The sequence below is a fragment of the Nannobrachium achirus genome (genome assembly GCF_963921795.1).
Source record: "Nannobrachium achirus genome assembly, chromosome: 1".
NCBI lineage: Eukaryota > Metazoa > Chordata > Actinopteri > Myctophiformes > Myctophidae > Nannobrachium > Nannobrachium achirus.
Window position 1 is genome coordinate 30,020,400 of NC_137810.1, and position 26,601 is coordinate 30,047,000.

The 26,601-nt window shown below is 43.0% G+C and overlaps 2 protein-coding genes across 5 annotated transcripts in view; one reads left to right on the forward strand and one right to left on the reverse strand.

The window, feature by feature from the left end:
- Window positions 1–408: 408 nt before the first annotated feature.
- prg4b (proteoglycan 4b) lies at window positions 409–9,988 on the forward strand. Of its 4 annotated transcripts, XM_080732834.1 has the most exons (15): window positions 409–452; window positions 576–675; window positions 1,401–1,517; window positions 1,686–1,808; window positions 2,388–2,468; window positions 2,589–2,660; window positions 3,424–3,477; window positions 3,743–4,042; window positions 4,215–5,453; window positions 6,009–6,095; window positions 6,468–6,604; window positions 7,000–7,156; window positions 7,642–7,758; window positions 8,049–8,177; window positions 9,410–9,988. In XM_080732834.1, exons 2-15 carry the CDS (start codon window positions 591–593, stop codon window positions 9,523–9,525), a joined length of 2,814 nt encoding a protein of 937 aa, XP_080588960.1. In that variant the 5' UTR covers window positions 409–452; window positions 576–590; the 3' UTR covers window positions 9,526–9,988. The 4 variants fall into 4 exon arrangements, with proteins under 4 accessions (XP_080588960.1, XP_080588961.1, XP_080588962.1 ...); XM_080732835.1 differs by lacking the exon at window positions 409–452 and having other exon boundaries at window positions 459–675; window positions 3,746–4,042; XM_080732836.1 differs by lacking the exons at window positions 409–452; window positions 2,388–2,468 and having other exon boundaries at window positions 459–675.
- A 658-nt stretch (window positions 9,989–10,646) lies between these two features.
- tprb (translocated promoter region b, nuclear basket protein) overlaps window positions 10,647–26,601 on the reverse strand; it is a gene marked incomplete at both ends in the record, with an annotated part of 29,724 nt that continues 13,769 nt past the window's right edge. Inside the window, 23 exons of the mRNA XM_080728089.1 lie at window positions 10,647–10,774; window positions 11,067–11,188; window positions 11,767–11,923; window positions 12,220–12,318; window positions 12,831–12,940; window positions 13,145–13,233; window positions 13,324–13,392; window positions 14,984–15,138; window positions 15,792–15,885; window positions 17,662–17,817; window positions 18,507–18,701; window positions 18,833–18,910; window positions 19,047–19,198; window positions 19,571–19,861; window positions 21,066–21,253; window positions 21,377–21,450; window positions 22,558–22,751; window positions 23,516–23,714; window positions 24,908–25,054; window positions 25,261–25,471; window positions 25,580–25,710; window positions 25,941–26,072; window positions 26,381–26,518. Of these exons, the coding sequence (XP_080584215.1) occupies window positions 10,647–10,774; window positions 11,067–11,188; window positions 11,767–11,923; window positions 12,220–12,318; window positions 12,831–12,940; window positions 13,145–13,233; window positions 13,324–13,392; window positions 14,984–15,138; window positions 15,792–15,885; window positions 17,662–17,817; window positions 18,507–18,701; window positions 18,833–18,910; window positions 19,047–19,198; window positions 19,571–19,861; window positions 21,066–21,253; window positions 21,377–21,450; window positions 22,558–22,751; window positions 23,516–23,714; window positions 24,908–25,054; window positions 25,261–25,471; window positions 25,580–25,710; window positions 25,941–26,072; window positions 26,381–26,518 (3,309 nt within the window). The remainder of the gene's footprint in view (window positions 10,775–11,066; window positions 11,189–11,766; window positions 11,924–12,219; window positions 12,319–12,830; window positions 12,941–13,144; window positions 13,234–13,323; window positions 13,393–14,983; window positions 15,139–15,791; window positions 15,886–17,661; window positions 17,818–18,506; window positions 18,702–18,832; window positions 18,911–19,046; window positions 19,199–19,570; window positions 19,862–21,065; window positions 21,254–21,376; window positions 21,451–22,557; window positions 22,752–23,515; window positions 23,715–24,907; window positions 25,055–25,260; window positions 25,472–25,579; window positions 25,711–25,940; window positions 26,073–26,380; window positions 26,519–26,601) is intronic.

Genomic DNA, 26,601 nt, shown 5'->3' on the forward strand with positions numbered 1-26,601 from the left:
GAACACAGTCAGAGTGAACAGTGGACATAACTGATCGATTGATAGCATAGGCTAATTGAAGATTAGACTGCATTCAATATCAGCTCATTTATTTTAAAATAAATAAATACAAAATAACCTTTTCAGTGATTTGTCACGTATAGGTCTAACCTTTTTTTATTTTATTTTTTATTATAGCTATTCCAATACTGTGATGTCACCCACCTGTTAGGCTATATGCATGCGTTGATGTGCTTCCAAAGAAATATTTTGTGTGGAAACATGTAGTCTGTCCTGGAGGGTGATCCCATTCCCCACCCAGACATGCGTGGGACGTCTGTGAACTCGTCACGCATTTCACTTTTCCCAATCCACCAATTAGCGTTAACGGGAATTCAGCCAGTCTGGTCTGGTCCTTTAAAAGGTAACGCCATCGAACAGATCAGGACTTGGACAGCGGCTGTCACTGCAGGGTGAGCTACTGTCTTCTGAGCAGGACACGTTATTTCAGTGTTTCTCTGAATGTAGCCTCTGCAATCTGTTTACTTAATTCTAATTGAACATTTAAATATTAATTTCTTTCTGTTATATATCAGTTTTATAGGGTCATCATGGTACAATCTCTGAAGATGTCTGCACCTGCACTTTTCATGGCTATTTTTGTGGCTTGTGCCTTTACATTTGCTGCTGCCCAGAGTGAGTATAACGACTTTCTAACCTGGATCATAGGTCTATCATATGAAATGTCATAATAAGCCTACTGTAATTGTAAATTGACTCAATGTATGTCGACAGTAAGTAAAGCAAATAAGTAGCCTAATGTTTATCTAGAGCACATTTTGAAGAAAGCACACTATATAAAATAAACTAGCCCTTACCCGTTCAAAGATATGAGCTCCAAAATGATGTGCAGTGTGTGGGTTATGGGATGTGCACTGTGCATACAGTATATGAGGGATGGAAAGTAACTTTAACTGGTGCTTGCATGATAATATGTAGGAGCATCAATGTAAGAAATTCCCGTTTCGTTTAATGGCTACTTTCCATTAAACGATTTCAGATCAATTGCTCCAGCCACTGAGGAGAAACGCTGTTTTAGACAGACACTCACTCAGACATTCGCAAAATTATAGTATAGATAGGCCTACTACCAAAGTTTGCTGTGCTCAGTACACTCAGGGACTGCCCCATGGTTAGACCTCTCACACTCACTTCTTATTTGCTTTGTTACAAATTATTTACTATAGAGAAAAGAACTGTCAATGCACTATTTTCATATGGTAAGTTAGTTACAGTGAGTCATATTTTATTGTTAGGCCTATCTCTAGTTACAGTTAAAGTTTCACAAGCCCTGAACATTCTTTATGTTCATGTGCTTATGTGTTATGAATTTCCATGTGCAAAATGTGTTGTAATTACAGCAAGCTGCAGAGGACGGTGTGGTGGTGAATACAACAGGGGTAGTGATTGTCAGTGTGACTATGAGTGCATAGTTCATGATGAGTGCTGCAAAGACTACGAATCCCAGTGTACTACAAGTAAGGCCTTTCCTTGGGACTTTGTTGTTACCTTAGTTGTTATGACATAATAGTAATAAACCTTGTTTTAACTGCAGTATTGTATGTTTTTCCTTTAAGCAATAATATACTGTAAGCAAAGTAAAGCCATTTTGTGCGTGCGTGCGTGCCTGTGTGTGTGACAAACAGGAGACTCATGTTTGGGCCGGTGTGGAGAGCCCTTCAAGAGAGGCAGGCGGTGTACCTGTGATAGTGACTGTATTAAATACAACCAGTGCTGCTCAGACTACAAGAACACCTGTGGCACAGATGGTAACTCCTCCTGTCAAACACTTTCAGCATGTTAATGTTATGTTAAGTCTTTGCATAATATCTTTCAGCATGGCATCATTTTATATCAATGGGACACACACACACACACACACACACACACACACACACACACACACACACACACACATATATATCCATCCATCTATAGTGAGAAGACATACCATCTCATAAATTACTCCATCATTACACTTAAACGCAAGCATGGTTAAATAATGGCCTGCATGTTATAAAAAGATGATCTTTGTTAATAGCTTGGTGCTGAACCCAGCTATTAATCAAAGATCATCTTTTATAGTTGTATCTTTTATAGTTATGGCGATTTGGAATTAGATGCATGCTAACTATAGGTGATTCCGGGCAATCTGGGGTAATGGTACTTACATTATTATGGCCCATATTCTTGTGACTTGGCAGTGTACCTTTTGTCCAGAGAAAGAGAGTACTCTTGCATGATAGTCAGCATGCCATGTACAATATGTGATACATGAAGCGATCTGCATAAATGAATCAGGTCATACAGTACCTGACAATATCTTCTGTCTTGGTAATTTATCACAGAAGCAATGAATGGACCAGACAGTAATACACCACCGGGGGAGACTAGCTCATGCGATAATGTAAATAATAACAAACCCAAAGGTATATTGTTTCATCAAACAAAAGCATTTTAGCATGGATTTTTATTAGCTATATAGATGCATTTTAGGGGACATTACTTTTCATCATAGGGTTGCCCTAATTCGCTATTTTAATTCACAGAACCCTCTGAGGTTGAACAATCTGAGGATCCAAATGTTACCCCACCCACATTTAGTGAGGGAGATGACCCAGGTGAGTAGCCACCATAAGAACATACTAGGTCATTATTGTAAATGAGAACTGTTCCTCGATTAGCTTGCCTGCATGGTTAAATTAAGGCTAAATTAAATAAACAAACAAATAAATAAATGGATTCCTTCAGTACAAAAGAGTAGGATCTGAGTAATGTTCTTCTCATGAAACACATTTCTTTTGAACTGTGTTGAACTGAAAAAATCAGTAAGGTACACATTAGAAAGATGTATATGGGGAGATGTTTTTTAGTTGGCTGTGTCACACAGTGGTTCTGTCGCTGTGACATGTTTTGAGGACAAGGTCTTGCCAAGAGCTTAGGTCTCACTGGCCAAGACAAACACGGGGAACATGTGTTGTTATGATTGGACCATGTGGAGGAGGTTTGTGGGCACAAGCCCAGTGACACAAAGTCAAGAGAGGGAAGCACAAACGAGGCTGAGAATGAATGACTGTACGTTTTTATGGTTTTATGAATTACAAGCTTGGTCTGGGACAGTTTACTGGATACAGTGGAGACATGCTGCCATCCACATCATTTATCTTGCAGGAGGCTGACTTGCTATGACATTTCCTCCTGCCAGTTAATGTCCAAGTGCTTGGCATAAGTTGGCAATCACTGAAACAGAGAAAATAATAGATACATGTGGAAGGAATGTAAATGAAACATAACTTATTAAAAAACGCAATTGATGCACTTGTAAAATACTTGCAATTTAATATCTTATTATAATAAATAATTATTAATTATATCTATTAACAGATGACTATCAAATGCCGCTGGTCACTCCAGACCCACAAGAGGAAACTGGCAATGGTGAGAGAGAGATTGTTTGTTTAACCACATTAATGTTTGCATCTCTATTTTGCGAGTATTTTCAATTTTCACAATAAAAACGAAATGGTGAAAATATTAGATCTACAATGGCTATGAGCTTGTATTTTGGCTATTTTCACTCCTTGTCAAACAATGAAATATACAGTATAGCGCTTAAGTGGTTAATATATTGCATAATAAAATCTTGCTCTAATTGCTCACCAATAAAGTAAATGCACATTTCTCACTGTATGACATACACTAGCAGATAACCTGGACGATCCGTATTCTGAGACTGGACTGCAGGACCCAGAGCCAATCCCAGAGAGCACTAGTGGCTATGAACCCTCTCCAACTGACCTGCCTGAACCTGCGACCTCTGACCCCTCCCTTCCAAACTCAGAGGATGACTCTAAGCTGGAGCCGACACCAGAGGAAATGTTCACACAGCTCCCTCCAACTGATGAGGCCCCTGGGGGTCCTTCAGATAACAGGCCAACACAGGCCAACACTGATCTCTTGCCCTCGGACCAAGCCGATGCAGAAGGTCCCACTGAGAGTACAGGTATGTCAGAGCCAAGAATAACTTGGCAATAACTTTAAGCTGATAGCACTGTTCTGGGAAATTACAGCATTTAATTACGGTATATGTTACTCATCATCAGGCCTGTTATTTGGATTCCTAATGGTTAAGCTGTTATTAATCTTGTTTTTTAATCATGTTTTTCAATTGGCAGACGCCAGCAATCCTGAGGAACAGTCTGATCCCACCCACACATCTGAACCAGGAACAACTTCCCCTCAGCTTACTTCAACCTCCTCTGTATCCTCCCAAGCCTCCACTCAGCCTACCCCAAGTTCAGAGTCTTATCCTGGGTCCCCTTCTGTCACCCCAGAAATCCAGCCTGAAGGCCAGGATGAATTACAGCCTGGAGGCAGTGAGGTGTTACCTGATGATGAACTACTTCCAGAGGGCCAGATTGTAGACCAAAGTACATCCACTAGTACTCTTCAGCCTGAAGACCTGCCTTCTGAGGCAGAAAATGAAGACTCACCAAATGCAGACTTGAACCAGTCATCAACTACAACTATAAATCCAAGCCTGGCCACAACCACAGCCTCCACTGTAGCCTCTAAACCTACAACAACAGGTCTGGTATCAACTGGACCCACTGATGGCTCCTCATCAACCCCAGGGAACCCAGAACCAACCTCTGGCTCCTCAGCACCTCAGACCCCCTCCACAACAACCCCTGACTCCTCTCCTTCAGACTCCCAGGATGGCGATGCGACCAGTTCCCAGGCTGACAATGGGCCAGAGCCAGCCGCCACTGTAGCCTCTAAACCCACAACAGGTCTGGTATCCACTGAACCCACTGATGGCTCCTCACCATCCCCAGGGAACCCAGAACCAACCTCTGGTTCTTCAACAGCAAGGACCCCCTCCACAACAACCCCTGACTCCTCTCTTTCAGACACAGAGGATCGCAATGCCACCAGTTCCCAGGCTGACAATGGGCCAGAGCCAGGATCTGAGTCTGGGCTCGGTGTCAGAGGGGACAATCCAGATATCTGGAATGGGCCTGGACCCTCACCCACAGACCCAGCACAGGACCCTGGACCCTCACCCACAGACCCAGCACAGCACCATGGACCCTCACCCACAGACCCAGCACAGGACCCTGGACCCTCACCCACAGACCCAGCACAGCACCATGGACCCTCACCCACAGACCCAGCACAGGACCCTGGACCCTCACCCACAGACCCAGCACAGGACCAGGGGGTGGATGATGCAACACCAGCCCCAACCAGTCTCACGCAAACCAATCCTACCTCCAAACCCCACAGCAAACCCGATCAAACCAAACCACCTCTAGCAAAGCCAGGCCAAGTCAAACCTACTTCTAAACCCAAGCCCAAGCCTGTAGAAATAGCACCTCCAAACATAGACAACATTAGAGACTATCAAGCAGGTGAGTCGTGCTAGGACTTTAATCCTGTTATTTGAACACGATTGTAATTTCTCTTTCACATGAACTCTACTACAGTGAGTCAAACAGTGTGCAGAGGCAGGAGGCAAGACCAGGTGTGCATGTGTTTGTGATAACCACACATGCAATATATACAATTATACAAAAGGTCCAGAATATTTATGTAGCAGTACTTTATGCTCACAATTCGTAATGAGTTTGTAGATGAGCTATTTCACTATATAGGTGTGCCTGTTTGACTCTCCCTAAATCCTTCTCTTTCTCTCGCTCTCCCTCTATGAGCATGCCTCTCGGTGAACAAGTTTCTCCACAAGATATTAAGTGACAGCAGTGGCCTTTTTTCCTCCACCCCAAATTAGTTTTAGATGTGGAAACAAACGTAGTTATTTTTGGAACATAACAGAGATCGCAGAGTAGGAGAATGCAGGCAGGCAGCTCTAGGAAATAAATATTTAATCAATTAACAAGTTTGACTTCTATTTATCTTATTCAGTGTTTTGCCACAGGGTTCCTTAGTAAATGCTTATTTTTCTCTAGATGGCAACAACGATACCAACCTCTGTAGCGGACGGCCAGCCAGTGCAATCACCACCCTGGGGAACGGAACAATGGTTGTTTTCCAAGGTTAGTGCCAGGCCGTTGCTGCAGGCCTGCAGGGCCAAACTGACATACAGTACATCCTCTCTGACTGACACTGAAATTGGCTCTCATGAGACTCATGGCCTAACCCATAATCAAAGAGATATGCAACCCTTGCATTATTATGGTTTAACCAAACACCTGCAATACAGGAGAACACACACAAAGGGACAAAGCAATTAGTTATCACAAATATACAGTATGCAGTGGAATACTCTCATGTAAGAAGGAAATACTACAATATTTCAGTAAGCATTGTTAAAAGAAATCAATTCATGACAGTCAAAATTATATTTAGAGTTATGCCATTAAGATGTAGGTGAAACAGCACTCCACAATGATGTTATTTTGTTACAGGACACTACTTCTGGGTCCTGGATGGAAACAGAGTGCCAGGTCCTGCCCGTGGCATCACAGAGACTTGGGGTGTCCCCTCTCCTGTTGACACTGTTTTCACCCGCTGCAACTGCCAAGGCAAAACGTACATCTTCAAGGTAAGCTCCCTACATATAATGAGCAGGATGTTACTTTCTGTAAGTATACTTTGCAATTCTTTTGAGCTGTTATGCACAAGAACCCTAGCGTCCCTTTTCTGGTAATGTCATAGTAGGTGAATATTCAGCAAAAATAGCAGATCTACAAGGTCACAACACAGTGCGTTGAGCTTGTAGATCGGCTATTTTCACAGAAGAGAATGGTGGGGGAAAAGGATGGAACCAGGTATAGACCCCTGGGGAACCTCGTCAACCAAGTATTCATAGGATTATTGTGGCAGTTAATCACTTTCAACCTGGAGTCCCTATTTTGAGCATGTCGTTATTGTCAAAAGTTAATGGTTCCATTGATTTCTTTATGAATATGTTTGTATGTGTTTATGTGACCCTGACAGGGAGCACAGTACTGGAGGTTTAACAACGACATGATGGACGCTGGCTACCCCAAACCCATCTCCACAGGCTTTGACGGGCTGCGGGGCCACATCACAGCTGCTCTGTCAGTGCCTGAGTACCGGCAGAGGAAGGAATCTGTGTTCTTCTTCAAGAGAGGTGATTGTCCAGACAAGTTCACGTGATTATTGTACGAGTTCACCACTTTTTTTTTCTTCTTTAAAATCATTTCATTACATTTGACATATCTTCTTAACCCCCTCCTCATATCCCCATATTTGTACAGACCTTTATAAGGAGAGAGAAACACCATGACTTGTATGCACTGTATAAACAGTTAACCACTTTCAACCTGGCGTCCCTATTTTGGGCAAGTCATTATTGTCAGAAATGGTCAAACATTGTCGATGAAAATAGCTGCAATGGGTGAGCTTCTATATTTTAAAGCTATCTCACCATGGGGGGCCGCAGCCAGAGGCTATGGCTATTCTGGGATCCTTGGCATGGAAAGGTTTGGGAATACCATGTCCGTGAAGTCAATATCAATGATAGCTCATGATCATATATTTCTCTTTTTTGCTGTGTGAACTGTAATTAATTCAGTTCAGAGACACTGATGTCCTTCTTGTTTGGTTCTGCCCCAGGGGGTCAGGTCCAGAAGTATTCATACCAGTTTGGCACCCGGCCAACATGTGGGAGCACTGGGAGGAGGGTCCAGTATGCTGTGTACACTATCCGCACTCGAACGGCCCGCCAAGCAGGTGCACTCATTGAAACTGAATATTGTATTTGCCTGACCTTGAGTTGTTCTTCTAAAAATGAGTAATTCTGTGGTTGTTGTTGGGAGTGTAAAATGAGGGGGTTGGTGAAAGACATAGGTCCATGGCATGTGCAAGTAGTGCAGAGAAACACAGTCTGCATGCTGTTTATGTGGTTGTAACTGCACACATTGTGGTTGTGTCAAGAAATGTATATTCAAATCAGTAATCAGAAGCCCCAATGTCTCATCTGAATTTCATCACAATATTATTCCATGTTGTTTTGTCTCCAGCATCTAACCTCGGATCCCCCATCAATATCCGGGTGTCTTGGAGAGGTTTCCCGACGGCTGTCACTTCTGCTGTGTCTGTCCCCACCCGCGGTGTCTTGGATGGATACAAGTACTACGTCTTCTCCAGATGTAAGTTTCCAATGCACATCTGAGTTTGAACAATTTCCAGTCATTTTGAAATAAATTAATTCAGCTGCTTTATCTTAAAGCTACAATCCGTAGGTTTCATGTTCGTTGTCTCTCTCTTGTCTCTTACCAAAGTAGAAGTACAGTAACTGCAACAATATCCTAACTAAAATAATCTGATCAGATGGTAGCTTTAAGAGGTTCCCCAGATGGACATGTAAAACTGTTATATGGTTTAGTGGCTAAAAGCCTCTTTACGTCCCACTCATCATTCCTTTTTTTGCCTACTCTTGAAAGAAATGTACGAAACATAATTTGCACCTGTCTGGAGTCAGACACGTGTTGTTACCATTACCCACATCATGTCTGACAAAAAACATGTGTGTTTGGGTGGGGTGGTTAGGCAGACCAAGGGAGATGACAAGATTTGGTTCATTCACCAAGTGTGAGAACATTAATCATCCAATGGATACAGGGCTAAAGTACAGCGTCTAAATGATACTATAAAATAAGGGATAAAAAAAAGGAAAGCTCTAAAGAAAAAAACGTTTCTTTAGAGTTTTATGCTCCAACACTAATGAATGGAATTTTGTTGGCAGGGCTGGACTACTGTCTGTCTCGTCAGTTATGTCACTAAAGCAACATAGTGAACATGACACCTCTTAAAACTCATGGTCAGCCTTGTTTGTTTGTGCCCATCAAGCATGTTGAAGAAGCTGCATGTGCTTTTTCCTGTTTGAGTGCTAATGCCCTAGTCCAGGGGTAGGCAACCTTAGGCACGGGTGCCAACATTGGCACAGGGGAGGGTGGCACACTGGCAGAAGTGTGAGAGAGGATTTTTATTTTAAAATCAAATTTTTCAATTAAATGAAGCAAATTCACAGCAATCCTGCAGATAATTCTACATGAATTAAACTCTGAACTCTGACTGGGGAGGGCGTTGAGGAGAAAGGTGGATTATTGCTCTGAGTCTAATGATCGTTATAACAATGTCCTGACAATCAAATTGTCAGAATGTTTGATGGCGTGTCATTAAAATGTATGTTGACATGGCACACTATCTAGAAAATAAAAACATGGCACTACATTTCAAAAAGGTTGCTGACCCCTGCCCTAGTCAGACCAGATACTGTAAATTGCACTGATTGGACAACATTTTTAATTGAATGGACTCTTTAAACAACTTTAAAAAGTCTAAAACAAGTAACAACTAACCACCCACCTTTCTGTTTTAGCCAAATACTACAACGTGAGAATGGATGGTGAGCAACCAGCCATTGTAACACCTCAGTCCACTACAGCACCGAAGAACTCCGCCAATGACTTTTTCAAGTGCCCCAAGGAGGTCTGATCAGAAAACACTCGCTTATGCACTCACTCTTGCCACTCTTTGAAAACTTTATTATTATGTTATAATAAAACAACGCTTCAGCATGGACTGCTTAACATAATAGGCAATAACAACAAATGAACCATAAACTAGACACATGAACATAATTCAATCACACATGGGAGAATTTACTATAAAATGTTTTGTAGCCAGGAATGCTGTCTGTCACGGTTGAAACGGTGGATCAAGTGCTTCATCTTGCAAATCGTCTCCCATGAAAACCTCGAGAAGGGAATGGATGCCCTAGTCGCAAAGAAAACATTTGTTAGAGAAAGCCTGCTATGATGGTGTAAAAAGTCTGTAGAATACCTGTATAAAATGTGCTGCTGTTGCGGGAATGTTTGTATCAAAAAAGATAACCTCAGATGCAGTTTGTCTTCTGACTGTTTTGTTTTTCCAATATTAAAATGACAGTATCAACATATTGAGTGGTCTGCCGTGTGTAAGATTATTCACAATGCTGTGCTGTGTGTGTAAGATTATTCACAATGCTATTTATTGGTTGCTGGGCTGTCATGCTCACTACAATCTAGTGCAACTGCAATTACGATGTCAAATAAACTTATTTTTAGAAACAAATAAAGAGTCCTCATATTGTAATATATGAGATTAACTCATTTGCTGCCCTTTAAAAATTCCCACTTTCAGGCTTAACTGCCATATTTTTTATATATCTTATAAATCCGCTTGGAAATCTGTTCAGGCATTCATGAGATAGCAGCCATTATGTTTTCTTCAAATGTAAACAAACATGGCTGCCAAGATGGGGTTGGTCTGGGGGTCAAACATGCAATTTCGCAAATCAAGATTTTTTTTAATGCAAATTCGGCCCCAACTTGGGAAACTCGGGCGTGGCGGCGTCAAACAGGAATAACTTGGGAAACTCAAATGGCAGCAAATGAGCTAATATGGAACATATAGCTCTCACATTTCAATTAATATGATCCATATGGAATATAGCTCTCACATTTCAATGAATATGATCCATATGGAAGCTATAGTTATCATTTGTAATACTATATATTATTTGATCAATATAAGCTATAGTTCTCATACTGTAATGTGTGTAATCAACATGGAAGCTATAGTTTGTTACCTCTCTTCATACGGCCACCACGGCCCCCACTCTCTGGCCAGCGCTGCAGCTGTCTGCTGGGTGCAGGTCGGCCGGGTGAAGGTCTAGACGGTTTCGGTGGAATACTGCTGGTATCTAGACAAAGACAGAGGTCCTTCTTTTACAAAATGTTGTAAGTGTAGTGTAAAAAACAGCATGTAATAATAATAAAAATCAAGTTGTTAAGCAGAGTTGGTTGAGACTGAACGAAACGTGTGGTTTTGGTAGTAAAAATCTCTTCCTCAAAGCTATGCAAGCTCTTTGGTGGGGTTATACTGTGGTTCATGCTGGACTTGTGAATGAGTCTCTTTCAATCAAAACCAAACATGTACTTGCTATCAAATCACAAAGCCAGGGGCAGTCTAACTGAAGATGACTTCTACTGTACCTGCAGAGCTGGAAGAAGGCTCCTGGCTGGTGGTGGGGAGGCTTGCCTCATCAGAGGGCTGGCTAGGCTCCTCACCGTCCCCCTGGGACACCACAGGATCCACCGATGCCTCTGCACTGGGCCTGGAACACACAAACATTGATAGTACCAACAAACAAACAAAAAAAACTAGAACGATGCAATTCTGGGAAATTGTGAAAAAGTGTGGTTGCAGTTTTCATTTTCCCATTCAAGTCAATTATCAAAATGTCAAATACATTCTCAACGATAACGTATCTCTAAGCAAAATGCAAAAATACGTTTTCCGATGAAGCCGGTCGATTTGACTATGACTGGAGTGTGCGCCCCCAAAAATATGGGAGGAATAGTCCGGCAAATGTTTCTCTAATTCTATAAAGTTGGGCAAGAACTATAGTGCGTTGCCTATGGCAACCACACTAAAAAGGTCAGGCTGCATGAAACGAGATTAGAGGGATATTTCACTTTCCAAAAAACCTTTTGGTCATTTTATCGTCTAATCAGGCTTTTGGGAACAGTTTTTAAGATGCTCGATTCAGTATGTAGATATTTGATAGCCCTCTAGGCTGCCTCATTCTAGTGAATGATCTGACCCAGTGACTCTGGGTCAGATCAACCATAGAGGCCATTTTATGAGAGTGTTAAGACTCAAAAGCGATTCAAAGACATAGGCATAACAGACCTGTCTCCATCTGGCTCCAGGAAGACGTCATCCCTCTCCTCTCCTGAACTGGCTCCTCCTGGTACCACCAGGCCCGGCGTGGAGGTGCTCACCATGGGCACCGACTGGGAGACGTGTTCTGTACAGTCAGAAGGCAGCACCTCTGAGAAGACTGTTACTGAGGGAGACAACATGGAAAATTAAGTTGACCTGGTTGCAACACTTACAGGAAACCAGGGGCAGAGTGAGAGGTGACATGCAACACAAGACTGGGGTCCGATTTTAGCCTGCGTTGTGCTTACAAGGAGCACATGATCTGTGCATTAACTAAGGCACCCCACTTTTATATTGTCAATAAGAGCTCAGAATTCTTGGTGAACATAGGTACTTTAACCAATATTTAACTATGAAATTAACCTGATACAGCTATTGTCAGGATATTAGTGAGAGACAGAAAGAGGAACTGGGTGTTACCTGGTGCTGCTACTTGTAAAGGTGTGGTGGGAACACTGCGTCCACCAGACTCTTCTTCATGAGACGCTAGGAACAGAGGGCTTTCATACATCCCCAGACCTGCAATACATACACACACACACACACACACACACACACACACACACACACACACACACACACACACACACACACACACACACACACACACACACACACACACACACACACACACACACACACACACACACACACACACACACACACACACACACACACACACACACACATTAACTGGTTCCTATTGAGATATATCAAATGATATGAGACAAAGAACACAATACAGAGATTGTCCATAGATTTAAGCATCTGCATTGAATAGCCTATACTGCAGCAGTGGTGAAAAACAATTATACCATTGTACATACATTTGGGAGAGGATCATCCAGCAAATGCTCTACCATTTAACTTGAAGGGGTTTGACACCCTATTAGTTAGAGGCACTGACCGCACCTATAAGTCTTTCATTATTAGCATTTGGTTTCATAGGAGGTTTTGTGTTGAATCGTCTAATATTTCCCAGAGACCTTTCCAACATGAATATAAAAATACCACATGGTATGATGACGTACCTCCTTGTGATGCAAGCTGTCCCAGGTCTGAGTGGGAGGAAGAACTGGCCTGGGGCAAGTCCTCTGGAGGGCCAAACCTGAACCGCGGAACACCTGCCACCTGAGGTGAACTGGTGCGCCCATACACACACAGTGCAAAGAGTCAAGAGCAATACAAACTCGAGTGGTGTGTGTGAGACACTATAATAACTTGCAGTGGCAGAAGTCATATCATTTCAATACAGTCTAGCTAACTGGAAAATAAATACAAATAAATGTCAATATTCATTTCGGATTTCATTCTGTGCAGGCATGTATCCAGCAGTGTAACTTACTGGATTGCCTGATCAAAGCCATCAGAACGGTGTACCACGAGAGTGGGGGTGTTGGGAACCATCCTGTCATCGTCATCAAAAAAGTGCTGCTGCAGACAGACAAACAAAGTGATGTTTAAACATCACACAAACATAATAGAACACGTCAGTATTTAATATTGGTTAATTGATACACTTACTGCACTGCTGGCCATCCCAGGTGTAAGCTGAGGGACTCTGGGGACAGACTGGCGACGAACGGGGATACGCTGCAAGACAAAATCATTTGTCAGCAACACAGATCTGAAATTGTCTGGCCACACCAAACACGGTCTCTATTAGGGCTACATCCACACCAAGATGTTTCCGTTTTAAAAACATACCTTTTACTACAGTAATTTTGCACCCAATATCCACACCAATCCTGCAATTTTTTTTGCATGAAAACTCTGCCAATATATTTTAGTATGGACAGCAGGTCCAAAATATTTGAAAATGACAGTGGCACCGGCGTTTGCTTCCTGATTGACTGTTACGTAACATGGCCTTCCCTCACTCACGTCGCTATGACATGATTCTTTTCCGGAAGAAAATACGCTTTACAACTAGTAGTTAATTCAACATGGACAACGAATTACAGGCATTACAGACCTTGTTGTCTATGCTACCAGCTGTTGTGCATTTAAATTCTTTTTATGATGCCATTACTGCCTACATGCGCAGGAGGCAAGCTATTTGACTATGTCCCATGTGAATTGAGCACCAACAAATATGAGGGTGCCTGTGGATGTACTTATCAAGGTAGCATGCAGTATACGTTTTAGGGGAGACTCGCTACAGAATTCATATCATCATCAAGTTTCAGCATAGTTTGTCAGAAAATATTTTACCCGGCTGACCCAGCCACACTAAAATACCCTGGTTGAGCAAAGGAGCTGTGCTCAACATTCCTTTGAATTAGTTCCTGTTCCATTGTAAGATATTACTTGAATTGGGCTGGAACTCACCAGTACAGAGTACGAATTCTGCTGACCTTTGCTCACCTGAGCAGTGAACACCCTTAATATGTATTACATACCATGACTTACTGGTGAATCTAGGTAGGCATGTTGGGAGGCTGCTCCCCCAGCCACCTTGATGGAGGAAATCCTGAAAAGTATGGATTTAATTTTTGACCAAACTCACACCTGAGTTTCAAACTTGGAATGGCGCAGCAATGCTCACCTCAATTCACAACACTTGAGTATTAAGGTTTCATATTAAATTCTAGGCTACTTGAGAACATTTCTACAAATGGCATTATCATCTGAATGTATTCTTTCGTAGGACTACAATGTTTGGAAACGTGTGGGAAGGTGTTAAGCTGACACAGCTTCTACTTAGAATTGTCCTAATCATTGTGCCAAGTACAAAAGAAACAGTAAAAAAAAAAAAAAAAAAAAAGGTTTCAGTATGTTTTGTTTATAACAGCATTTGGTGCCTTTCAGCATTGGACACACATGCACAAACAAAAACTATCCAGCCCGCAAAAAGCCACATTTTAACCAATCCTGCCCGCAACCTAAAATGAAAATGATTTAATATAACATATATAATATATTTATATTAATATTGTATGGATGTAGCATCAAAAGATGGTAACTTAAAAACAAAAGAAAAAACACATTGGTGCAGATGTAGCCTAAGGAACATGTAACCAAGTACCAATGTTATCAGGTGAAAAAGAAAACAATTTCATTCATTTATAAAAATTGATTTTATTTAATAAACAGACATACGATAAAAGCAGGGAAACAGAACAAAATGGTTGCGTCATGGATCAACTGTGTGGCTAAAGGTTACATTTCTATCCTATTATACCTGGGCTGGGGGCCCCAGCTCCTGTGTCTGGGCGGGGTGGATGTTTAGGCGGGGGGGCAGTTGGTGTGGTGGTCTCCGTGGTGACTGGGGCATGCGCTGAGCGGAACTCGTGATTGGTTGCTCTGAGGAGAAGGCTTCCATCGTGCTTCCTTCAACTGAGAAAAGATTTAACAAATCAGTTTGGATCTGGTTTGCGACAGACTGTTAAAACTATGGGTCAACACCCAAGACGGGTCATGGGTCAATTTCTGGTAGGGCCCACCAATAAAGTGGTTAACAGTATGTTTTAATATGTCTGGGTACCAAGACGTCACTGTATCTGCTACTTTTTGGGTCTCTGCCCCAAAATGTTTCAGAAAGTGTACAGTATACACTATATACGTTACAGAGCTATAAAATAATGTAAAGACAGTAAAACCTTTTTTGACATACAAGTCATTCAACATCAAACTACGAATAACCAAAAACCAAATAACATTTATAGGTTTTAGTAGAAAATAAATTCTCCATAGCACTAATAGGTCTGCCACTCTCTGCCCCAGACAGACAATAACATATTACAGCTTTCTCAGTCATCACAAAGTGGTCAGATAGCTAATTCTACGTCGGGACGAGAGAGAGAGAGAGAGAGTGTGTGTGTGTGTGTGTGTGTGTGTGTGTGTGTGTGTGTGTGTATGTGTGTTTGAGGGGTGGGGGGGATACATTGGGGTGTGAGCGTCTGTGTCTGTGAATGTGCGTGTGGAGAGACTGGGGTGGGTGCATGTGTGTGTGTGTGCATGCTTTTTGTCAGCGTTTTCCTGGATCTTACAGCTGGGTGTCTGGGAGTCGGCCGGCCGCTGGGTGGAGTCAGTCGCTCCCAAACTTTCCTCAGTCTCCGTGCCTGGATCAGTCACATCAGCTCCCTGGTAAGGGAGACAAAGAGAGGTGTGTCAAAGCCATTAAAATGAAAGAGGGAAATCCCAATGAGAAACACAGAAAATTATAGAAAGGGTGAAAAATGAAAGAAAAGTAAAGACGAGGGATGGGTGGGACGTTGTACAGGACAGTTCCCACACACCATGGCTGCTGCCAGGCTATATTGGCAGGGCACCACAAGTCCATTATGATTCATTTCCCCCTACCCTGGAAAAAACAGCAGCCATATGCATGCACACATATGAAATATAATACAAACAGGTGCTGGGGGGCAAAAGTGTCAAAAAATGGTGGCCGCACAGGCGCACACCATTTCTGTGAAAAAACATTTTTTTCCTAGTTCTGGAGATTCCCTGGCTTTTCTTTTGAAGACAGCGAATGTACTACTTTTGTTTCATGAATTTGACTGATCCAAGTCAATCTACATTTGACCCCTTGATGACAAAAAAAAACAGAAGCGATAGCAGCTCATCTTACGTTTTACAATTTGCTAATTGATTCAAACTTAAAGTGGACACAATGATGACATGAGAAAGACCAAGTGTTTATATTGTCCTATGATTTCAGCATGTTATGTAACTAGACCAGGTCAACCTGGTTGTGCCAGACCCCCTGTCTGTCATCATCATTTATGACATCATGCCTTTTGTAGGCATGTCATCATCATGTCATCATCATATATACCCTTTATATAGAAAACCCGGACCGACATTTGCTTATGTAGGCCTACCCATTTCATGGGTCTGGCAAAAATATATTTATAGCATTATTTTAGAGGATATTAGCCAATTATAAACAATACATTATTATTGCCATTATATCATGGTTAACTAGAACTGTGGCGGTCCACTTAAAGTCTAATAAAGTGTAACAAGACTGGGTCCAATAACAGCCAAGCTTCACTCAGATTATGGACTTCATGTGGCCAGTCTATAACGGCAGCCATCTATGACGTATCTATGATTTATGACACCATCCACCATCCATATTTGGGCAAGTTTTCAGTCTCGTTCCACCGCCACTCACTTCCTTTGACGGCATGGTTCTGAAAGAGTCTAGCCGATGATGTCACCCATCAATCCTATCCCTTAGGACTTCCATAATAAGTGATTAAATGTAAAAATGTAACATTAAAAAAAATAAGTATAGAAAAAAATGGGATAGTGATTGATACTGGGATTCCAGTCTATTGACGATGTGCACAAGAAATGTGGGGCTGATTGGTCTAGTGGTTTGCGAGATTAGCTATGGACACAGAGAGACAGACAGACCCTGTTCTAGATGGATACTTCTTTCAGACCTACAGTTTAAAAAGGGGGGGAAAGCCTAGAGTTGGAACTAGGGAATCCATTCCAATCATTACTGCCATTGCAGATTATGTGTACAAGTAAGGCAAAAGGTCGCTTTAGTATTCATCTAGACACTGATTCATCCTGCTAAATGTGTGTGCGCGCGCGCACAAACTGGCACAGAACTTAAGGTAAATAGCTAAAGTCAACACACACCTTGTACACAGACAGACGCAGTTATGAGAAGAGGGATAACAACACACATGTGGCGGAGGGAAGGATGAGAGTGTGGAAAAACTGAGTGGGTGGGCAGAGGAGGGTGTGTGTGTGTGTGCGTATTCGCGTAACAAGAGTGTGTGGAAGAGATTCTGGGATACGGGAAATGATAGCTTTGTGGGTGAGGCCAAGTAATAGTTGAGTTCAGAGCAGTAACTCTGGGTGTGTAAGTACAGTATGTGCACGTGGTGATCGAACCTCTGTGTCGTCACCCTCGTAGCCCTCGTTGCCGTCCCCGCTCCCCTCATTGCTGTCCTCCCCTTCCTCTCCCATTGCACCGTCATCCTCCTCTTCATCATCCTCATCCTCCTCTTCCTCATCATCATCTTCCTCCTCATCCTCTTCATCGTAGTCCTACAGTAGCCATGAAACCAGGAAAAGAATTTACAGGCTACAGCACCAGAGCATGAGAGAGGCACAGAGCTTGAGCGGAGCGGGTGATTTTTAACGTAGCTGGGAGTGGTTATAAAAATAAAAAAAAAAGGTAGGAGCGAACCCGGAGTGAGGACCGCCTGCCGCTCCAGTCGGGACCCCGAACGACATGGTTAACATGCCCGGAGCGAATAGCGAGCATGACAACAGCCCCTGGAGCTCTGCTCACATGCTCTGTACAGCACTGGTATTTACAGACAATATCTTACAGAGTAATACAAACTACACTGGTTCTCAAGGACGCCTGGGGGTCTGGGGACACCCAGGCGTCCTTGACTTCGCTCTCATTGCATTAAAAATACATTTCACCATCATTCCCCATTATGTGGTGAAACAGGCTTCAAAATGACACGTTTTGCATGACATTAAATCAAACACTTGAGTCATGGTACTCTTTTTTTGTTTTTTGCATACTGGTGGCAGCGCTACATCAATATCTGTGAAGAGTCCTTTTTGTTATGCTAGTAACTTCCATCAACATGATAATCACATAAATACAGTCATTTCACTTTCTCAAAATTAAGCACCAGGAATTGCATTTGTTTTTACGTGCTAAAAGGGTTTTGCAATGTGATCTCGCTCTTCAAAGCTTCCAGTGGAAGATACTGTACCCCCTCATCTTCTTCCTCATCCTCTTCTTCGTCCTCCTCCTGGTCATCCTCGCTCTCCGTGTCAGTTAATATGACGATAACGTCTTGCTGGGGCTGGTCGGGGGTGTCGGGGTGTGCCATGGCTATGTCCAGCTCCACAGGGACAGACTGGGAGACTCCCTCCTCTTCAACCTCCTCCAGTACATGAAACTCTCCCTGTAAGAACACATTAACACAATGTTAACCTGTTGTTCATGTCTCTAGGCTTTTAAATGGCATTAGTCATCAAATAGGAAAAAGAAAATCCTGGAATAAATCATAGGTATGATTGATAATAAATGGTTGACCTGATTGGCATCTGGGCCTTCCTGGCTGTCTGTTGGCACCACTCCCTCTGCCTCAGTGTCCTCAGCCAGCACCTCCTCCTGAGGGAGAAGCCACAACACTTAGCCCTCACACAATAACCATGATCTGATTACTGGAAACACCCCAACTACCTTCCAATACTGTTGAATACTATAATGGTTAACATTAAGTAGGTTAGAGTAACTCTTCCCTCACCTCAGGGCCCACTCTCTGAACGATGCGTAACTTTTTGGGAACGGGGAACTCAGAGGGGTCCTCCTGCTCCATGTCCGTGACCATGGACGAACTGTCCTGCTCCTCCTCACGGGGCCTCTTCGACATGGAGGAAGTGCCTTGTGTAGCTGAAACTAATTTTAGAAACCGAGATGGTTAACATTTGAACTTTTAACATAACCTCTCTCACAGCTATAATATAGCAATGATTATGCCAATTTAATTATTAGCCACTTACACTCTATACCAGGGTCTGTACCTGCCCCCCCTTGTGAGCTTGTAGATCTACCATTTTCTCAAAATGTTTCTCTATTTTCACCTGTGATGACATGTCTAGAATAGGATGCTAGGGTTCAAGTAAGCGTAGCCAGACAACTATTCCACAATCTCTGAATGCTATATACTGTAGTCTATACTGTATATGGAACTACACCTCCCCGAATGCTGTTAACGAAAATATATCATAACCATTTCTTTCTCTCCTTATAACATTAACTCGGTCTCACCGGTGCCGAACACAGCCGAGGACGTGGACGGTCTCTCCACCTGTGAGCTGGGAGCTGCCTCCATCACCATAGACGGTGGTTCCTGGGGGGCTGGTTCTGTGTGGGTGAGGCTCTGCTGCTGCGTTGGTTGAACGAACGCGGTGGCCTGCGTCTGTGTCTGTGTCTGCTGCACTGTCAGCATGGGCCCGGCCAGTGTGGTCTGGACATTGGGGCTGGTGGAACGCACGGAGCCGCTGGCACTGCCGTACACGGTCACATGCTCCACTGGAGGACCCTCGCTGGACTGCATGGCTGGAGATGGTGGGAAAATAAAAGTGGAACAGTGTTTTTTTAATAGTACTCACAATCACAGATTGTCTTTTAATCTTAATGGAAGCAAAAGTTACTATATAAATATTACCCCCAAAAAAAGGTTCTTCTTACGTGTACCCACTTTCCCACAATATACAGTATAGCATAACCTTGCTGAAGTTGCAGAGTTACAATTAACAAAATTAAATTCGGCAGCATACTGTAAGCCAATTTCTTCATTCTGTGATATCAGTAGTAGGAATTTCCATCATTAAAAACAGTAATGTGCTGCTACATTATACAATTAAACATACATCTACTGGTGCAGTTTATGCTAAATGAGACTCATTTTTAAAGGGGAAACCTTCCTATGTGGAATGCACATTGCCAGATGAAGACCTAAAAGGTCAAAACATTGCACCAGTAATAAAGTACGTTTTTGGAGCTTCAAGTGTGGCTTTATCTTCTCCTTGAGTCTTGCCTTGATTGATGTCCAGCATCTGGCCCAAATACAGGCATAAGATGTGCACACAATCTCTAGCCTGACACTCAGCCTGAATTAACATTTCGTTTCACTTCATTATTCAGTCTGAACTCGGTTCCGCCTACGGCGTTTGCAGGGATGGGCGTTGCCAAAAAGAGGCAGTCTTCAGCGATTGGTTCACCGACCAACACATGACATAGTGTTGTTATGTGTGACTGGCTAGTGGCTAGCCTGTGGCTTGCTAGTGCTACTTGCTAACCAAAGAAACAGTCAGAATAGGAGCACTACGAACTAGTAATCAAACACAACATAACATGCCTGCTACTGGTGTTTCATAGCGAGATCGATGCGATCGCATTTTACCGCAATTTACCGCATTTTATCGCGACGCGATGCGCGGTACGGTACGGCGGCGGCGCTGGTGTACTTGGAAACACACATGAGTTACCCCCACCCACGCTGATCACAAGACGCTGATTCACGGCGCTGATTCGCCGATCGGATTTTCAACCGAGGCAGGCCCTCCTCAATGAGAGCGATGCTAGACCTGAATCGCCAAACAAAAATATTAAAGGGGTGTGGCTAGCGATTCAGGGTCTGGAACTAGGCTACACAATCTCCTCTTTGGAATGCACATTCTTACACATTATGTAATAACAAACATACCTTCCTGGTTCTCCACCTGTGTAGTGGGCATGACAGTGGGCATAACAAACATACCTTCCTGGTTCTCCACCTGTGTAGTGGGCATGACAGTGGCCGTGGGTGTTGGGGTGGCTGGAGTGACCATGGGTCGGATGCTAGCCCTTGGGGTGGGCTTGTTGCCTGGGTTGACAGGCTGCTTGCCGGCCGTGGCCGCCAGAGGGGTCGGCTTAATGTTGGCGGTCGGGGGCTCTGATGTACTGGCACTGAGAGAACAAAAATGACATGGAGTAAGCAATCATTTTACAAAACAGTGCAGGAATGACACGTACAGTATATACTATATATCCTCTGAATGAGAGAATATGTTTAAAATAAAGAGATCATACCTGCCCCTGTCTGCAGGTTGGGTGGTCTTCAGGCTGATCTGTCTTTGCTCTGTATTCCTTTGCTGTTCCTGGGTCTAACATTAGGACAGGTGGATAATGATCACATACTCAATAGTTTGAGCATTAATGTTAACAACTGCATGGATTATTGCAGAAATGTTAGTAGTCGTGGTTAAATCTGAATAGTTTCAGATCGGTAGTTTAAAGTCACCCGGTCCTGTAGGTTCACACTCTATAACATCCATAAAATCAGACCCTTCCTCAACCAGGAGTGAGCCCAGCTCCTCATCCAGACATCTGTCATATCAAAACTTGACTATTGTAACTCTCTCCTCACTGGCCTCCCAGCATGTGCACTTAAACCTCTCCAACTGGTCCAAAATGCCAAAGTTCTCACATCCCCCCCCCCCCTTCTCCGCTCCCTCCACTGGCCCGCACTGAATACAAAACACTGATGCTGACCTTCAAAGATACATTTTTGGACACAGCTCCTACAGATTTTGCCTTAAAATCACGCAAAGTGGTACACAGTATCTCTAAAGTCATGTCATCGACATGGACAGACCAATTTGTGTATAGATACGACCTGACGGTCGCTTATCTCTCGATTAGGGAGTCTTACTGTTTTTTCTAGAATGATATTCCTATGTATTTGTTATATTGTCGTTAATGTACTGACATATTATCTTGCTTATTATAGTGATGTGTATTACCTGCTTATTGTAAGTCGCTTTGGATTAAAAGCGTCTGCTAAATGCCTAAACTGTACTGTAAACTCTAAAGTGCTACAAGAATGATGTAACCCTGAAGATTTGTTGGAAGTATTGCATTCGATTTTGGTTAAATTATAAAAACGTGCACTTTAGCAAAACATCCTTATGATATGAACATACAAATAACACAAAACAATGGCTTCAGATTTCATGGTTGATATTAAAGGGTACAATTTATTAAGTTATGTTAACGTTATGGTAACTATTTACTGCATATAATGAAAACTCCACATCTACGGTATGATAGTTAAAGTTGGTGTGGGAACACACTGATAACTCACTCTCGGGTATTAGGAGTTGGACTAACAAATGTAGCACTTTTTTCTAAGATATCAATCTTTTATCTTGGTTGATTCCCATGTGGCCAGTATGTGCTAAAGCCTCATTACAAGCCAACTCTCAGCTCACCTTGCTGGGGCCCGCCTCAGGGGGCTCATCCCTCTGCTCCTGTCTCTCCTGTTGACCCCGGAGCTCTCGGAGCTCTCTCTCCTGCCGGCCCAGACGCCCTTCGTACTGGGATTTGAGCGCGCTCACTCGCACCTCCAGCTCCTCACGCTGCTGCTTCAGCTCCTCGTTTTCCTTCTGGAGGACGTCCTTAGTGGCTGGAGAAAAAAACAAACATAATTAGGAATAGGGATGTGCCTAGAAAATCAATACAGTTGACTATCACAATATTTTTCACCATACTGTATCGTATTTGTTTTGTCCCTCTTGTCGATATGTATGCTGCTGGTAGTTTTATCTGTTTATCCCTCACTCATTATTATTGGCATAAATGTCCATTTTGTTCTAGTTCAAAGGGGAAAATCCTGCTCAGTTAAAATGGTACGTAATTAAATAACATCCGTATTGGTGTTCATAAAATACAGAGGATATGCAGTAGGCAAGTAGGCATGCCCCAATGCAATATCTTTAACCATCCCTGGTATCCACATTTTGGGCTTTTTTGTCTTCTTTTTCTCCTCATTAAAAAAAAGAAAGAAATCTGCAAGCTCAGTGAGACGCATTGTGTGAGCTTGGCAATTTTCACTATTTGCCATACAGCAAAGTATATAGAGCTCAAGTGGTTAAAATGGTGATTAGAGTCCTCTATACTTTGTTGACCAGTGTCCCACAAGGGTCTGTTTCCTCTGTTTCCTCAAAATAGCTGATCAAGAAGCTCACATGTCGCAACACAACGTGCTGCGATCTTGTAGATATGATATTTTAGCATTGTTTGTTTATTTTCACCAAAATGTTTGCCCATTATGACATGATGTCAGGGTTCATGTGGCACATGCTACAAGTGGACATGGTCAGGGATCTAAGATGAGCACTCCAATGCATGGCTCACAGGGAGGCTTCCCCCATTTGAAAAGTCTCTTACCTGCGAGCTGGTTGATCTTCTGCTTGGCACCCACAAAAGCTTTCCTGGTCTTTTCCTCCTTGTCGGCCAGCTGCTGCTTCAGCGAGTCCTCCTGGGTAGCCCTGTCATGTATCTCCTGCCTCATCCTGCCCATCTCTAGCTGCATCCTGGATGACTGCTCCTGGGTGGCACGCACCTCCGCCTCACGCTCCCCCAGCACCTGGCGCACGACAGACAGACATAGTCATGGTTATTGGTTAATGCTTCAGTTGATAATACGTTATTTTGGCAGTCGACACCTTCAACAGATACTTTTCTTAATAATCATAAGAATCACATTTACATCAATTAGAGGATTTATATTTTTCCTCTCTGCTAAATGCCTAAATTGTAAATATTATTTTTTCTGCCAGGCCGGACGGCCTAAGGCCGGAGATAGGTTTTCATTTATGCGAGCACTGAGCATTACATTACCTCTGTAGTCATATGATTAAGACTTGACGTGATCATGATTTCTACAAACTGCCGAAACTTGGTGCAGTCACACTAGGCCAATAAGAAACTCCACCCCCAAAAGAGCCTCAAGGTGGTGGCTACAACATCCTACATACAGTTTTCAGCTAAACTCTTTAACCGTAGGTCATACAATCAAAATATTGTCCCTCTGCATTCCTGGGACCATCACTTTCCTCCATGTAGGCCCCATTAGATTTTCCGCGTTTTCTACAAAACACACTTTTTGCTACTAATCCTCACAAATAGGCTATATGCATATACGCCATTTTGTTCTACTTCCGGGTGTCTTTCGACTTCCTTCACAGGTGTTACCGATGATACTAATGAAGGGTCTGTTCCATTCTGGTCAAACGGAGTCAGGGTGCTGATATTGTGCATGTTGGCTCACTGGAAACACTCTGCTACACCAGTGGGTATCAAAGTGTCCTTGAGTGGGTTCCAAATGTCCCCATACAGGTGTGTAACTCTGACAAATGGAAGCAAAGAGTCCATTTGATTCCATTTGTATAGAGTTACGGGGGTCCTTGAAATTAAAGAACCACTGTACAATAAATCAAACAGAGCCTTCATTAGTATAATCAGTAACACCTGTGAAGAAGTCGAAAGACACCCGGAAGTAGAACAAAATGGCGTATATGCATAGAGCCTATTGGTACACGTAATCTCTGGGGTCATGTGATCAAGATCTGGACAGATCCCATTCCAGGCTATGACTGCCTTCCAATGTTTGCTGGTCCTGGGTAGGCAACCTGGCCTACCAGAGACCTGCACACTTTTGTAGTACCTTTTTTCCCCCCAGGTGAATACTCTTTCATTTTGCAGATCACTCCAAAAAGTAAGATAGATCTGAAGACAATTAACATTTAAATAGAAAAGTGTGATATGATGGTCTCTGACCGTGTTGAGGTTCTCCAACTGTGCCTCAAGATCTCTGCTTCTGCTTTCTGCCTGGGCCAGGGAATCTCTCAGGCCCTGAAGCTCCTGGACTGAGGCTTGATGGGCCTCTTGTTCCTGGGATGGGCCCGCTGCTGCCTCAGCCACAATCTGGAGGAACCAAATACATCGGTGGAAATGCGACCATTATTAACCTGAACTCTGTTTCAAATATTTGTGAGAAACTTATGAGGAATGCAGGAAAGTCAGATTCAAACTTGAGGCCTTGCGACTCACAAGGAGCATGTGGTTAATGGACTGTGTGAAATGGCTGAGCCACCAATTTAAAGCCTGTTTCTGTTTCCTCCTCCACACACCTTGTCATGTTCCATCTTGAGCTCATCATACTGGGTCTTGTAGCGTCGGCCGATCTTCTTGACCTGGGTGATGGTGCGAACCTTCTCCTGCAGATCCAGGTTCTTGACCTCCACCTCCCTCCTCAGGTTGTTCCTCTCCTCCACCACCTTGCCCATGCTCTCACGCAGGTTCTGCAGCTGACTCTGCAAGGCGGACACTGACCCGCCACTCCTGCAGACAGAAATGACAGGGGTTCAGGAATGAGATAAATAGGAATGAACAGGGTGGAGAGCTGGGCAAATATTTGAGCCAAGAGCAAGGTAAAGTTCCTCTCATCACCTGGACACATCTGATTTGAGGCGGCTGTTCTCCTCGATGAGCTGCTGGATGCGTTTGAGGTGAATCTCCTTCTCTGAATGCATGCGCTTGTATTCCTCAGGATCTGTGTCTTTCTGCTGGCTCACCAAGGCCTGGAGAAACACACAAGGGACAAAATAGAATATATTGCTACAATCATTGAACGGAAGTTATATATTTAACTATATATTTATTATTTTCATCTTTATTTTTATTATTGTTATTATATTTATTTGCATTCTTCTTTCAAGGAGATCAAAATGTGAGAAAGTACAATACTTTGCTACCTTGAACATAACATTTTCCTCCAGTTACAGTGTTCTAGTCTAGGTGTCCAGCTGACCTGAGTGCGGTTCTTCCAGCGTTTGATCTCTTCTTCCAGAATCTTCTTCTCAGCCTGCAGCATGCTGCTCTTCTCGCTCAACTCCGAGTTCGCCTGCTGCATCGGCATGATATCCGACTCCAGCTTACGCACCTGAATGATAGAGGGTTAAAGTTAACCCCAAACTTTAAGTACAATTAAGTGATTTAGTTTCTACAGTTGAAATGACAGTTTGATAAAAAGTTTTACTTATTGATAACTCAACAAACTACAGTACTACTTTTTTATATTGTATTTTATTGTTTTGATTGAATTCGTTACACTCCGTTAGCCTTTAGTAGTCTGTTGTACTGCTTGGATCTGTCTTAGCCCGGTCTCTTGCAAAAGAGGTTTCATATTTATATAAATAAACCAATCAACTTAAATCAACCATCAGGATACTTTCACTGAACAGCTCTTACCTTGGCCTGGGTCTGTTGAAGCTCCTGATCCACCCTTTCCTTCTCCTCTCTCAGCATCTTGTTGGTCTCCATCAGGACACTCATGGTCTCCGTCTTCTTCATCAGCTCATCGTGCTGAGCCAGCGTCTTGGCTGTAACCTGGTCAAACGACAAGGTTTAACACACCAACACTTGGCAGTTAGAAATAGGTAGGCATCTTTCTTTTACCATGTCCATGTCTA